The sequence below is a fragment of the Crassostrea angulata genome, chromosome 10, assembly GCF_025612915.1.
Source record: "Crassostrea angulata isolate pt1a10 chromosome 10, ASM2561291v2, whole genome shotgun sequence".
In the NCBI taxonomy this organism is placed as follows: Eukaryota; Metazoa; Mollusca; class Bivalvia; order Ostreida; family Ostreidae; genus Magallana; species Magallana angulata.
Window position 1 is genome coordinate 9172794 of NC_069120.1, and position 15927 is coordinate 9188720.

General features: G+C 32.5%; 1 protein-coding gene across 1 annotated transcript; it reads right to left on the bottom strand.

Moving 5' to 3' along the window:
• Positions 1-369: 369 nt before the first annotated feature.
• Positions 370-13806, bottom strand: LOC128165487 (actin-like). Its single transcript, XM_052830092.1, has 2 exons — positions 13427-13806; positions 370-2457 (listed from the first exon to the last, which is right to left on the bottom strand). The coding sequence occupies exons 1-2, from the start codon at positions 13550-13552 to the stop codon at positions 1453-1455; spliced, it is 1131 nt and encodes a 376-aa protein (XP_052686052.1). The 5' UTR covers positions 13553-13806; the 3' UTR covers positions 370-1452.
• Positions 13807-15927: the final 2121 nt, after the last annotated feature.

Here is a 15927-nt window from a genome sequence, read left to right on the forward strand (position 1 = left end):
CAAATGAATAATAAAAAGGCATAATGGATATATCTACTTCTTTTTTTAAGTTGCTCTTACTGGTACGCATGTATAGGGATATCATATTCTAAAATGCCAGAAAATATTTTTTCTTTATAAAAGAATACTTTATAACCTGAACAAACCCATATGAAAAAAAAATATCCTTAAATATTTTGATCTATTTCTGTTAAAAGAGTAATACTGAATTCGAAAGCGTATTGGTGCCCCATCCACACTTTTTTCTGTTTTACTTTATACCTAATCTTTAAAATCTACACTTGAATGTGTAAAATTTACACTTCAATCTGCAAATTTTACACAATGATCCATAATAAACTACACTTGAATCAATAAAGTAACACAATAATCAGTTGGTGTTACACTTTAATGTGCAATCTTTATACGTTCAGACTCTTTTACAATATATAAGAATTAAAATGATATTTGATTCGACTTCAAAATTACGTGATTAAGTAAAGGAAATTGCCCTTAAGAAAGTCAAATTAAATTTACCAACTATACATTAAAGAGAAATGGTACAGATAGAAGTATTAATTTTACATATTAAAATGTGAATTTTACAAACTAACGTGTAAATTTTAACAATTAAATTGCTATTTTTATAGAAAAAGGATAAAATTTACATTTGTACATTTTTCATATTAATGTGTACATTTTACATATTAATGTGTACATTTTACAGAAATGGGTGTGGAAAGCAAATCAAACAAATGAAAAGCCTCAGTGTGCCATTAATACGATTCCGTACTACATTACTCATCTCAGAAATATCTACTTTTATAGAAATTTAAATACTGAAAAATTTACCAAATCACAATTTATCTTTATATATATATTTGAACTTATCATAAAAAAGACAACGTTAAATGTCAAAAACCTTTTGCAATTGCCTACATTTCTTTAATAACCATTTAAAAAATCTAATGTAAGTATCTTTTATCATTTAAACAATCAAAAACTTTCGTTAACCATGTAGTAGAGTTTGAAATGGCAACCAAACTAATCAAAGTAGCATTTACATAATGAAAGAGATTGTTGTTAACGACAATAACCTAAAACGCAGTCAAATAAGTCATAATTTATAAACGTTATTTACGGTTGTAGGCAATAGCATCACTGCATTACTGGCAAAAAAATATACATTCATTACATATTAAGCAAAACATGTTCCTACCAACAGTCCTCTTATTGATTCTCACACTTGATTTGTAGTTATAAAGCTAAACATAGAGTTTCAGATCAATAAAATTAACCATAAAGAAACAAAAACGTTTGGCAAACGTAAGTGAGACAGATTGACTGACAGTCATACAGAGAGCAAACAAGACTACAATTTTCCCCGGTTCTACTTGCATGAGACTAATGTCGCTTAAAAATAAGTCTTTTACATATGATTAAAATTAAAGCTCTTGCATCAAATGAAAACAATTAGAAGCACTTTCTGTGGACAATGGATGGACCGGATTCGTCGTATTCCTGCTTGCTGATCCACATCTGTTGGAAGGTGGAGAGAGAAGCAAGGATAGAACCACCGATCCAGACGGAGTATTTTCTCTCGGGTGGGGCAATAATCTTGATTTTCATTGTGCTAGGAGCTAAAGCTGTAATTTCCTTCTGCATACGGTCAGCAATACCGGGAAACATGGTGGAACCACCAGATAATACGGTGTTAGCGTACAAGTCTTTACGGATATCAACATCACATTTCATGATACTGTTGAATGTGGTTTCATGGAGACCAGATGATTCCATTCCAAGAAAGGATGGCTGGAACATGGCCTCTGGACATCTGAATCGCTCGTTGCCAATGGTGATGACCTGACCGTCGGGTAGTTCATAGCTTTTCTCAAGAGATGAGGATGAAGCAGCAGTTGTCATCTCTTGTTCAAAGTCTAGAGCAACGTAGCACAGTTTCTCCTTAACGTCTCTAACGATTTCTCTCTCGGCTGTGGTGGTAAAAGAGTAACCACGTTCCGTAAGGATTTTCATGAGGTAATCGGTCAGATCACGTCCGGCAAGATCCAATCTTAAGATGGCGTGGGGAAGGGCGTAACCTTCATAGATGGGGACAGTGTGGGAAACACCATCTCCGGAGTCGAGTACGATACCGGTTGTACGACCGGAAGCGTACAGGGACAGTACGGCCTGGATGGCGACGTACATGGCGGGAGAGTTGAAGGTCTCGAACATGATCTGTGTCATCTTTTCTCTGTTGGCTTTTGGGTTGAGCGGTGCCTCAGTCAGGAGGACGGGATGTTCCTCTGGGGCCACACGGAGTTCATTGTAGAAGGTGTGATGCCAGATTTTCTCCATGTCATCCCAGTTAGTAACGATGCCGTGTTCAATGGGGTACTTGAGGGTGAGAATACCTCTCTTGCTCTGGGCCTCGTCTCCTACATAGCTGTCCTTCTGTCCCATACCAACCATCACACCCTGAAACACAGGTAATCAAAGGTTAAGTAGCTCAGGGAGAAAGACATCACCTTTAAGAGACCTCTGTTATCATACTTATATATGAAAATAATATTTTAAACTTTTTGTTTAAATGTAAATATCGTATAAAATGTTTTAAGGTGCGACCGTTTGGGCAAGCGCAGCATAATTTAATTGTAAATACACACTGGTACATAATAAAAAAATTAAGGCTTGGTTTACCAAGTGGATGCCCCATTATGTATAAAAATAAAATATTTTATGCTCCAGTATACATTCATAAGCATTTGGGTTTTACTGTATGGCGGTTTGCAGTGCAAAGCCAGTAACAGCGATCACAAAATCAGATTGATAAAAACGTTCACAGTTGGATCCGCCCATCTATTTAATAATTTTCGATAAAAATCGCGTGCTCAGTCAAGACATTGTGACGTTACGTTAGTATAGATAAGACATCGCTTGACAATTTCCGTTAAAGTAACAATGCTCCGAACGATCTGCTAAGAAAAAGGTGTAATACAAGAAGTTACAAACCATTATTTGAATTTAAAAAATGTTTTATTTATCTTTAAAATGCATAACATTTTACCTGTTTCGCAAAAATATGACATCGGAGGCCATTTGCAATTTACGCGGAGTCGAGGTGCGATTCTGACGACAGAATTTTTAGCAGTAGTCCAAATTTTCTCGTCGTTAGAGCTCGCAGTATTTGCCAGCGCTTCGCGCCCGCGAGCTGCACTTGCTGCTATCATATTGATGCAATTTTGTACCATATGAAGCAATAACATATTGTGTGATATAGTGTTGTTCGAATAAATCAAAATAAAATTGTATTATGTGATAAAACCCATAATGTATGATCAAATGATACGATATTGTATCACATTTTCATAATATACGGTACAATATTGTATCATTAGATATGCAAAAATAATCTATTACATGATATTATACAATAATGGACTTATTGTAGGTCGATGTGTGGTTATTCATGTTTGGACCCATGTAAAGTGATATCAACCGAGGACACAGAAAGTGATATCGACCGAACTTGCAAATTTTAAAGGAAGAGTTCACAAAGGGCTGGTGAAATAAATATATCTGAAAATCTGAACACATAAATCGTCGGTTGTAGATTATGACAATAACCCGGACTTTCTTGTTTATTGTTGGACTACCTTGTTAATTGCCCGCTAGGCTCTTAGCTTGTTTATGATACCCGACATATCATATAGAACTATAAACTACAAAATACGTAAACAATATAACCACCACTATCGTGTCTTAACCAATCTGGTCTATAATAAGGAACTTGTTTCAACAAATGTTTTACAGTGCACTGCAATACTTTTACTTATGAGATAAAATAATAAACATGATATTGTTCTTTGAATTGATAAAATAGCATCAAATTACCTCATCATAGCTATTATATTATAACTTTAAATAACAGTATCTGAGTGCATTACAATTGGGGGGGGGGGGGCTTAAAAGATGAGCTTAAGGAGGCTGGGGGGGGGGTAAAAAAAAAATCTCCAAAATTCACCAAATTTGCAGAAATGTTTTATATAATCTTAATTTACATTTTGGTGTGCAAGACCACATCACAATCATCGTTAATTTTATCATTTGTTGCATCTGAAAAAAATTGCACATTATGTAAAAAAAAAAAGAATTATGAAAAATATATGAAATATTAATAAAGGCAAAAAACATACCAATAACTTCACAAAAAAGTAACATGATAACAAAAACTTAACATTATTTGTTATAAAGAAAAATATCACAATTTTACCAAAATAAATTTGTCACCCAAATGCAAATATGCAAAGAAAAAAAAAGTAGCCACAAGATTATTTTCAAATTTTAACATGATAATAATCAACACATATGTAATGAAGATTGAGCATTAAAAATGATTTTCAATGGTGAAATTTTAACAAAAAAAGGGAAAGAAAGAAAATAATTGAACAAAATATTTGGAGTTTTACAAGTTACCTCCCTTTGAAAAGTTAAATAGGTGCTGAAAAAAAGCTAAAATGATTTTTTGGCATCTTGTTTCCCTTGGTTACCATCAATTGACTCTTAAATAATGCTTCAATAACATCATATCCATGTTTTCAAAAGAAAATTTCAGTACAATTTAATTTATAGAACCTTACAGTGAAAATCTTATTTGCGTAGAGATAAAAACGCTTTAATATGGCAGCCACCCCCTAGCCTCGTTAACATTACACCACTGATCATACGTCAATTCAATAAATAAAGTAACAAAACGCACATAAGGCGGAATGGACCATGAAGATTACGTTTTGATGGATTTCTTCATTTATGGTCAATTAATTATTCAACAAATCTGGTTCAAAATAGAAATACATAGATACTATTAAAAAAATTCTTTTTATTTTTATTTCATTTATATAGTTCGAAGGATAAATAAAAAAAAATAGGATGAAATAAATACTGAGATCGGAGAACCTTAAATAAGTAACAATTAAGTCATTTATTTTTAACATTAGTTACTTTTTGATACTAGTCTTTTGAATTTTTAACCTTTGATAGACGTACATGTACTATATATCATGTATTAGCTTATACATGCCTAGTTGTATACAGTCAAATTTATTTGATTTAATATGATGATTATTGACAATTTATCAGTCTAGAGGAGTGCCCCCCTTTTGTTCACCAGACAAGCGTGTACTGTTTGTACATATCCCCAGATATACACGTGTCGGGATCGGTTGTTCTGTTGGTTTACCTGTTTATCTGCGCCATTGTCGGGAATCATTCGTGTGGAAGTGATATTATGTAATTAAACGTTAAAACCATTTAAAGGATTCTGATTAAAAATATAATTAATATATAGATGCAAATTTCTAAATCTACAATACTTAAAAGGACTTGGACACGATTTGAGCTCAAAATTTTATATTTTATTTTTTCATTTTTAATGTTTAGAATGGATAATATGGTATTTTTAATGCTTTGTCAAAATTTGAAAGTCAGGTATTGAGTTTTAAGCAAGATACAGAGTTTTGAATTCTTTGTTTTGTAAACAAAGCTCGAGCCTAAATATTGTTTAGATATGTGTTTTATTGGTACAAGTTTCAATCAAATGCTGCTTCTTCTATTGATAATATATTTTTTTAAACACATTGAATAGGTTTGCCTTGTTTCCCACGAGTTATAATGTCAAAGAAATGGTAATTCCATACTTTACATTATTTGTAAACAAATATAAGACTCGAGCTTTGTTTACATAACGATGAGTTCTAACCTCTGTATCTCACTTGTACCTTAAATTCTAACAATCAAATTTTGGTAAATCATTCAAAATGTGCTCGTAAACCATTTTATATATAAAAAATTAAAATTAAAATTTTGTTCTAAAATGTGTCCGAGTCCTTTTAAGATAACTAGATACATTAAAACATCAGACTTATTTCAATCTTTATGACTGTAAATCGAATTCATTATGTATAGAATAAATCGGATATAATATAGTAAAGCTTTGTAAGGAAATTTCCATACTGTTGACCTCTTGGCGTCGTTTCCGCTGAAGCCTCGTTATCGCCTAATTCTGTTTTCTCTTGATTGGATTTCGTAAAGCATGTACAAATAACAACTATGAAGCTGCATATCTTCGTTAATTTACATCGAAATCGATGCATTTTTTTGTAAATTCTGATAGATGAATTCTGTAACATAAATTTTGCATGGGCTGGTCTGCATAAACCCTTTTTTTATTGTCATCAAGGGCGTCTGCCTAAAAAGACTTTGCATGATCACATATCTTTAACATCTTCAAGCATCCGCTACTTAAGTATGGAACTCCCAGATTGTCTTATCATGGCAGCACTAAATTCGTTATGTGCTTATATCATTATATAGCGTGCTTTAATCGTTATGTGGTGGGCTTTTATCATTACGTGATGGGCTTTTATCGTTATGTGATATGCTTCTTTAATCATATGATGTGCATTATGTGATGTGCATTTGGCATTATGTACGAAAGCCAAGAAGGATCATTCGAGATTCGAGATTCGAAATTCGAGATTCGAAATACGAGATTCGAGATTCGAAATTCGAGATTCAATATCTAAATTAACCAATCAAATCATGGATCTGAAACCTCTATCCTAGCAACAACAAACTGTTCTAAATAAAGATCATTCGTACATGCTCTTTCCTACAAATAAATGTCTTAATAGCTCTTATATAGTGGTTATAAAATGGTTAAATTAACATTGTTGAATTAACCCCACACAGTATAAACAATTAAATTAGAAATAACACTGTTGGCTTTGCGAATCTAAGTGGTTTTGTTTGCCCTGTATGTATCCCCCCCCCTCCCCCGAACAATTTTAACCCGAAGTGTATTCGCCCCAACTGTGTAAAAATCGGCTCGCGAAGAAAGATCTGTTTAATCTATAGTAAATGTTTTAGCTATGAAACGATACTCAATGAAATAATGGACATGTCAAAATATAGGTTATGATAAAGTTTTAAACCATAGAAGATATAATGATTTACAACCTCAAAGACAAAAATCCAGATAAGAATAGTGTATTGTAGGGTATGGCAATGCCATTGTCGATATGAGAGACAGACAGACAGACAGACAGACAGACAGACAGACACAGAGAGAGTTTTGTAGTGTCAAATTCAGTGTGATTTAGAATTTGAAATTGATTCGATTTGTTACAAGCATATTTAGACAATAATTAAGCCTCTAAAACGAGAAAAGAGAGGAGGTAGCTAGGGTAGGGCAGACCAACTAGCAAGCTTTAATTTTAACGGTGTTAGCGCACCTGTGATTTACATCGACTCTCTCTCTCTCTCTCTCTCTCTCTCTCTCTCTCTCTCTCTCTCTCTCTCTCTCTCTCTCTCTCTCTCTCATCACCTAGCATTTCCTTTTTCCGTGAGGGGGTTTGGGGTATTTGTGATGTCTTACATTAGCTAGCGAAAATGATAAAAAAAAACATGAAATTTTCTTTAAATTGTGTGCGGATGTTATACGCCAATAATCTGTTTTCAGTATATACATTTCAAGAGGGGGGGGGGGGGGGAGGGGGGGCTATATAGTCCTAATTAATTTGTCAGTTATTCTGTCCCCACTTTGTTTTCTCTTCGTTTTCCAGGTTTTTTTTTTATTTGGCTCGGCAAATTAATATAAAACTTTCTGTGTACCTCCATAACGATGCACTGTAGATAAATTATGAGTGGTTTTACTTTTGATTAACAGGTACATATCCGTACTTGATTTTTAATTTGACTCTTATAATCGGATTTAATATTCCAATAATTATAGGGTTGGAAAGAGTGGACGGGACTTTTTTGCGCATATCCTACTGTACCATTCATTCAACACAGGTATTAGCACTCATCGAGTTCGACTTGCTTTCCTTTTCTTTCATCCACTGGATTTAAAGCTATTAATTTTTGAAAATATTTTGAATTTATGGCCTGATTATATATAAATTAGAGCTGCGCTGGTGCATATATTTTACCCAAATGGACCAAAATATAACCAAATGAATCTAAAAATTTTGACAAAATTAGTTTTAAACGTACGACTCTTTTTCAGTTCTAATCGGGTATGTCCTTTAGAAAAATCTTGAACCACACACATTTTAGCAAATAAAACGGCAATTGTTTCATTTTTTAAGGGGAGGGAGGTGGTGCCGGTAAAGGACATTTATTGCTTGTGGCAGTTGTGCTATACTCTCATTTGTTATAATAGGTAATACTACATATTGATATAAAATGAAAGTTTCCAATTACACTGTACATAGCTTCTATCACGCATTTTGACCCGTGCGATAGTTAAAAACAATTTACAAAGCATTTAATGTAATTCAACCGATCATTTTTGAAATTTAATTTTCTGGATCCCCGCCTGATACGTCCGCCTTCTTGGATATTAGAATTACATGTACGTTGACCATATGTACACATTAACTTAATCGGCCATGTAATGGGACGATAACATTTTTTATCAATGTTTTTGCAGTATATGTAACAAATAACAGCCTATTTGTGGGTTTTTGCACTGATTATTTGAGATAATTTGCCGCCATCTTTTATGCATTCCACACACCACTCACAGTTTCTTTATTTGGTGTTCTGTGTGTATGGCGACAAATTGGTAAATTTGCACCACTCACCCCTTGTAGCTTAATCCTGATTACATTTTATCTGGCTAAGTGTAATGTAGTAGTATATTAAATACACACATCTTTGTTTGCAGTGCTTATTTACATCTTTAGAGATTTACTTGCAAAAAAAGTAAACGTTTGTATGACTTATATGTAATTATTGTCAATTTTGGTGCGGTGGGGGGTAGGGGGGTAGGAAACTACCGAGAAACTTAACTTGGCTGTGAAACATTATACATATATTACATGGCTTCGAGGGCGACATACCAGAATATTTGACCCGAGGTGACAGGAAAGCCCTGGAGTGTTATGTCGCCCGATGCCGAAGGCAGAGGGCGACATAACACTCCAGGGCTTTCCTGTCACCGAGGGACAAATATTCTGGTATTGTCGCCCGAGAAGACATGTAATATATGTTATATAACATTTTTAAACAAATCAAACTCGGGTTATCAACATATTATTTAATTCACAAGGCAGAGGAAATTTTTTTAAAACACTAATGCTTGAGTTTTTCTCTTTTGTCGTATTTGCCGAATTTTTTTCATCAATTAAACTATCGAGTACATCTGAATTTAGATGAACAAACCGCAGACGTTGGCCTGACATGTTTAAAATTCGCGGATCTGTTTACGTTTGCTTAGCAACTGACTTGTTGAATTTCGAACCCGACGTAATTAATATGCAGAATTCTTGCACGCGATGGTGATATTACAGTTTCGGGAGGGCAATATAACTATTTCCTGTGAAATATAACTGTTTCCGGGAGGGCAATATAACTGTTTCCGGTGTGATTCAGCAATTTTCAGGGCATAGTAATAAAATTATCTCATTTGTGACATAACGAGAAAACTTATTCAAAAATGTTATATATGCTTTTATTCTTTCTTGTTGATATATCAATGAATGAATTATAACAAAATATATGTACAACAATTAATTTTGAAATATTCATGCACAATCAAATAAAAGGTTTTACTGTTCTCTGCACAAGAAATCGGCAATGTGAACAAATTGGCACCCTATCATCCCTACCTTTAATTGTAGAGAGTAGGTATCCTTCTATATTGAAAACAATTCCAAAAGTAAGACTCATGATAAGTTGTTTACTGAGGAAAAGGAAAAAAAATTGTATATATTAATAATTCCGTATGATGTGATAATATCTCAATGATTTGTTTATAATCATAGTACTAGTGTATCACTGTATGCGTACATAAAAACGGTAAGTAATGCTTATATTTATTAGTGAAACAGGACAGATTATTTATATTTAGATTATTTAGATACATGTTCTAATCTTCATGCGGGGATCTAGAAAGGAGGAGGTCAGGGGATCTGGACCCCCTCCTCGGGAAAATTGGAGCTTATTAAATTTACATAGTAAAATTTTTTAAAATTGGCCTAGGACCCCCTACAGAAAAAATTAGCTACGCTTATGAAGTTCTCTACCATAACCGCATTTTTACACAAAAGGGGTGAATAAACCCGGATTTAAACTATTACTGGTGGTGAAATACCTTAGGGTTCAAACGCATCAGGTGGAAATGCACCAGGGCAAACAAAATCACTTAGATCCGCGAAGCACACTGCATTATTACTAGTCTACTTAGATATTCTGTGTAAAAGTAAATACAAATAATTATTTAGTTAGGTAGGGAGAAGTGAACATAGCATTTATTTGTATATAAGAGCATGTACGTATGATTTTTATTTAGAACAGTTTGATGTCGCTAGGATACATATTTTCAGATCTTTGATTTGATTGGTTAATTTAGATATTGAATCTCGAATTTCGAATTTCGAATCTCGTATTTCGAATCTCGAATCTCGAATGATCCTTCTCGGCTTTCGTAATTATGGGTTTCACTTATCATTATAGCTTTCGAATTCACACTATAAATAAAGTTTTACTATTGATTTTTAAAATAAGAATTTGAATTTAGAAAAAATTTAAATAGTAAGTAATACATTTAGTCAGAATGGCAAGTAAAAGGCAATCCTTTTTAGTAATTGGAATCGTAATTAGTAAATATAATTAATACAATTACTTATGAATTATTTTACTAATCATTTCTGCAATTACTTAAATAAATATGCAGACTGGTTATTTATTCTTATTTTAGTAATTAAAATCATTTTTAAAATAAGTAATTAAAATACTTATCTAATATGGTTTGTTATAAGTAATTTAGTTACTCGTAGTTGTCAAATATATTACTCATTTCAACTAACACAATTACTTAATATTTCTTTTACTATTTACAATATACTGTTATTTACTCAATTAATCAATTAATTTCTCATTTTAAGTAATCAATTCGAATTCTAAATTTAAGTAATATGAATAAGTATTTAAATCATTTCCTTATTTTGTTCCAATGCAGTTTGTTATAAGTAATTTAATTAATTGTTGTAGAAGAAATCGCATTGTTTTCTGAATAAAAGTTCAATGTTAACAATTCTTATTCCTTGCTCACATCGATTACAGCGAAAAAAAATATTATGTAAAGACTAGAAAACTCAGACAACAGTGTAAATCATTAATTGTGTATTACCATAACACAAATATACATATTCAGACTAAAAAAATCTTATGTTTACAAGATTTACAAGACTTAACTATCTTGTGAATTTACAATAAATGAACACTTGAGAAAACATTATAACTTCAAGCAATTTGATATTAGAACAGAGAGCTGATTAATTATAAAAGCATTGCTATTAACTTCCAAATAAATAAAGTTTTTATAATAAAGCTATATATTTACATTCTAATGTTTTTCCATTAAATTCAGTGATGTTTAAATGCCTATAAATGCAACACCTATGAATTTACGAGTTATTTACATAAGTAGTTCTCAAACAGTTCTCAAACAGTGATTTCTATGTCATCGGTTAAAAAATGTATTTCATGAATGCTGTCAAAACACCATGTTTTATAATTTTTCAACAAAAAAAGTTGACTTTATTGTTAAATGCAACATTTCAAGAGCTATTTTTCATGGATATCTTTTCATGCTCGTCGATCTCATCTCAACAGTCTATGTTTAAACCGGTTTTAAGAAACAGCTGTTCTTGCTGTTACTTATTAACTCCCTCCGTGAACTGCACTTTATATCGATTTATTTAAGTAAATAATAATTTTTCAGTAAGGGAATGTCAATATAAGCATTAAATATTATAGCATGTGCTTTTCTTTACATAATACATTTTAAAACATCATTATGTGATTTTTCTTTACGCAATGTACTTTTTTGTTCATTACGTCATGTACAAACATCTTTATGTTTTGTACAAACTTTCTTCTGTGGTGTGCAAACATAATTATGATGATGATAGAATTACGTTACAATTTTTTTAAGTTTTGAAAGTTAAAAGTTGGCGGACGTAGATCTAGCGGATGTGTTCCCGTTTTGCACACATTTGATAATTGTGTATAGACCAATAGGTGTGATTTGTGTTGTGATAGCAATTATAGGTTGCTTTCAAAGATTTTACCTGGATTTTTACCTGTGTTTTATCAGCGCCTTTACGATGAAACAAAAGAATATATATATTTTGATGTGTTTTAGGTCTTATAACTAATAGCTATCACCATTTTTTTCCTTTGATAAATTAAAGATCTTAATATTTTTCGTCTTAAATATCCGCCCACTGATAAGAAAAATAATGATTACATAATTTGACTTAAATTTTTGCTTTACCTTAAATATAAAACTAAATGAACTGAGGGAAAAATTGCTAGTCCCAAGCCAATCGGAAGCTGATTCAATGGATAAATATATGATGAAGAGGAAAACTACATGTACAGTCATACGGGGTACTCTGTGTCTCTTTTTACAACTTGGTTGCAAAATATGTAAAAAGCATGTTTATAATTGGTTGTTTGGTATCAACAGAAAGAATATCATGAAAGGAAAGTTAGAGATCTTAGAGTTTATGTACCATGTATAACGAACCATCCATTAAGGGTTGCATAAGCATTGCCTGCTGCCTAATCCATTTATGTAGATTTATATTTGCATAATAAAATATGTTCAAATAAAAAAATCAAAGTTTTGAGAAGATGGGACCAAGAAAAATATAGATATTGGAGTCAAAAGCCACTTGCTACAGGATCTGAAATTAATGGTTCAGATTCAGTGCCCAAGTTTATTAGGTCAGGTCCATAAGTATACCCCGATTATGATATCCGTTCAAGTTTGATGAATCTTCGACAAGTGATAGCAATGATACAGGAACTGTTTAAAAAGCTTTAAATAACTAGGTCCAAACACTGACGCTGACCCGACGCTAAACCTTTGGATGAAGCATGGGCTCATCCTAATTCATCTCGGTGAGCTAACATTATTATGTGACGAATTAACCATCAATGCTAAAAACTTTAACCATGTAATATTCATTATAACTGAAAAATTAAATTTTGTACCGCAAAGAATCGTCATGAAAATGATAAAGGAGATTTTTTTTCAAGTGAAAGAAAAATGAAATAAAGCCATCTCGCCATGTGTTCATTTGAAGCCAATTTAATCTTCAGGCTAAATTGATTTTGATACGATAGACGCATGCTTCTTTATATAATGAATCCATGAATAAAATTCATAATTTACTTTGAGCTACCTTTCGCCAATCGGTTTCAAATTTACTACACCAAAATGTGAATTAGATGGCACGCCCAACATTTCATTTGTCATTTCTTTTTTAGTAGTTATCTTGATCATTATAGAACAACTTTTGTCTAGTTTTAGGCAATACTAATGATAAGTAACTAGTGAATCTTTATTTGAAAGTTTGACTATTACTACCTGATGTCTCGGGCGTCCGACAATGGAGGGGAACACAGCTCTGGGAGCATCGTCTCCGGCAAATCCGGCCTTGCACATTCCGGATCCATTATCAATAACTAAAGCTGCAACATCTTCCTCACCCATTTCTCCGGTTTTTTGAATGATGTTAAGTCTTCGGCAAAGTTGAAAAGTTAACAGAAGTAGTTTTTGCAATTCCTTAAATGTTACCGGGAAAATAACAACAAGTCAACCGAGACAGATTGCCTTATATGGCCATCTTTTAAGAATCTGGGGTATCCTGTTGCCCGCGCAGGAAATTGTTGAACGTGGATACCTTCTAACAAAAAAATAAGATGACCTTGACATTTTTTAACCATTCTGTAAATATAATTAAACGATTACATGTACTATGTGGCACTTACATATATCACAACACAGTACTGAGTTTACATTGTTTTTACAATACAAAGAAGGCCGATGATGCATTTTGTTGCATACTTTGTTAGAAATTATAAACCTATATTTAGTATTTAGATATTTTAAGCAATAAAACCTGTTCTGAAAAGCTTGCATGATATCAATAATTGTGCAGCTGTCGTGTCCTTCGTGTTTTTAATTATACAATGCATATAATTGACGTTGCATCGAAATAATGACACCACACATGACTAACTCTTTACAATACAGCGCGCATTAGAGGGACGGTGCATGTTGTGACATTACTTTTGGATCAACCCTTGTATTTCTGTTAGCTTAAATTTGAACATGTATTTTTAGATGAACTTCCAGCATAAAGTGGGTTAAAAGACATGCTATTCTTAGTCGGGATTCACTAACTCTAAGCATGTCTACATTTGAAAGAAATCGATATATATCTATGTGACCACAAAGCTTAAATCTACATGTCAATTTAAATCTTAGTGTGCCTACTTTTGGTTATGTAGAGAACAATGTGAACTACTCTATTATTTAAGGAATAAGGAATTATTCTTTGAGTATTATGAGGTGATAATATCGGTCGGGGCGTGTTCAAATCCAGTAAAGCCCAAAGGGCTTTATAATAGATTTGACCACGTTCCGACCGAAATTATCACCTCATAATATTCAAAGAACGATTCCTTATTACTTATATTTATATTATTTCAAATATCTATACTTTAAAACAACACTTTTAAAATCACTTTTTTTCACGAAGCACGTATGCTATGTACATTTGTATTACTATGCGGTGAAGCCAACACCGTGTCTCGGTTATGCTGTAAGACACGCCCAATTTGTGTCACTCATGTTCTATGAAGTTATCGGGTTTTAGGGCTCAAAATTGATTCGTAATGTTATAACAGACAATGACAGCCGAAAATGTCAATATTTACATCTAAAATGCACATACCATCAATTGATTATGACATGTATACAATGTACAATGAATATGCCCTGACTCATTTCAACCGGGTTTTCCAAAGGCACTATTTCTGATGTTTATTACAGTCATGTATTTAATCAAATCAAAGAGGAAGACCATTCCTTGGATATATAGATATAGATTTTAAATATATTACTATAACTAATTTACAATTTACCGGAAGTTTGTTTACTAATCTCTAAATATTTATTGTAAACTTTAAATTATCCTTTTAGTCAAAGTTGTTAGAACAAGCATTGTGTTTGTTATTATTTCATTGAAAACTTGTTCTCAAAATGAATTTTTTGCAAAACCCTTTCACATGAAAATATTCTGGAGTTACCTCCCGTTAATCATACTGAACATTCCAAGGCGGTTGCTGATACTAAAACGTAGTTGGGTCAATATGAAAAAGGCAGCTATTTATGTCACTGCCATATTTGATTTTATTTTCATTATCTAACCTAATAAACTATCATTATTATTAATCAATATCTTACCTATTAAACTATCATATAACAAATAATGGACTCTTTTGATGGCATATCTCTGCCCCTTGTGTGCAAGTTCTTTTTCTATAAAATATGTTGACATGCAAGGTTAATATGTTGACATGGAAGAAAATTATGTCATCATGCAACATAATTATGTTGGCATGCAAGAAAATTGCAATCAGATAAAAATTATAAAAAATCTCAAAAAATTTCAAATATCGCCCACCTGTGACATCCAAGATGCTTGATGCTACCTTTTAATGTCGACATGCAACTTTTTTATGTTAACATGCAAGATAAATATGCTGACATGCAACTAATTTATGTCAACATGCAACTTATTTATGTTGACATGCGAGATCAAAATGTTGACATGCAACTTAGCTATGTTTACATGCAAATAAAATGTTGACATGCAACTTATAAGTTGTATGTCAACATAACTAAGTTGCATGTCGACATAAATATGTTGCATGTCAACATATTAATCTTGCATTTTAACATAACTTAGTTGCATGTCGACATAAATAAGTTACATGTCGATATAAAGAAGTTGCATGTCGACATAAAGAAGTTGCATGTCGACATAAAGAAGTTGCATGTTAACATAAATAAGTTGCATG

What these genes read in the sequence shown, in the direction of transcription:
- LOC128165487 (XM_052830092.1), bottom strand. Translation starts at nt 13,552, where the DNA reads ATGGGTGAGGAAGATGTTGCAGCTTTAGTTATTGATAATGGATCCGGA. An exon ending in TCGGACGCCCGAGACATCAG is followed by an intron (nt 2,458 to 13,426) that starts GTAGTAATAGTC and finishes CCTGTGTTTCAG; the next exon opens with GGTGTGATGGTTGGTATGGG.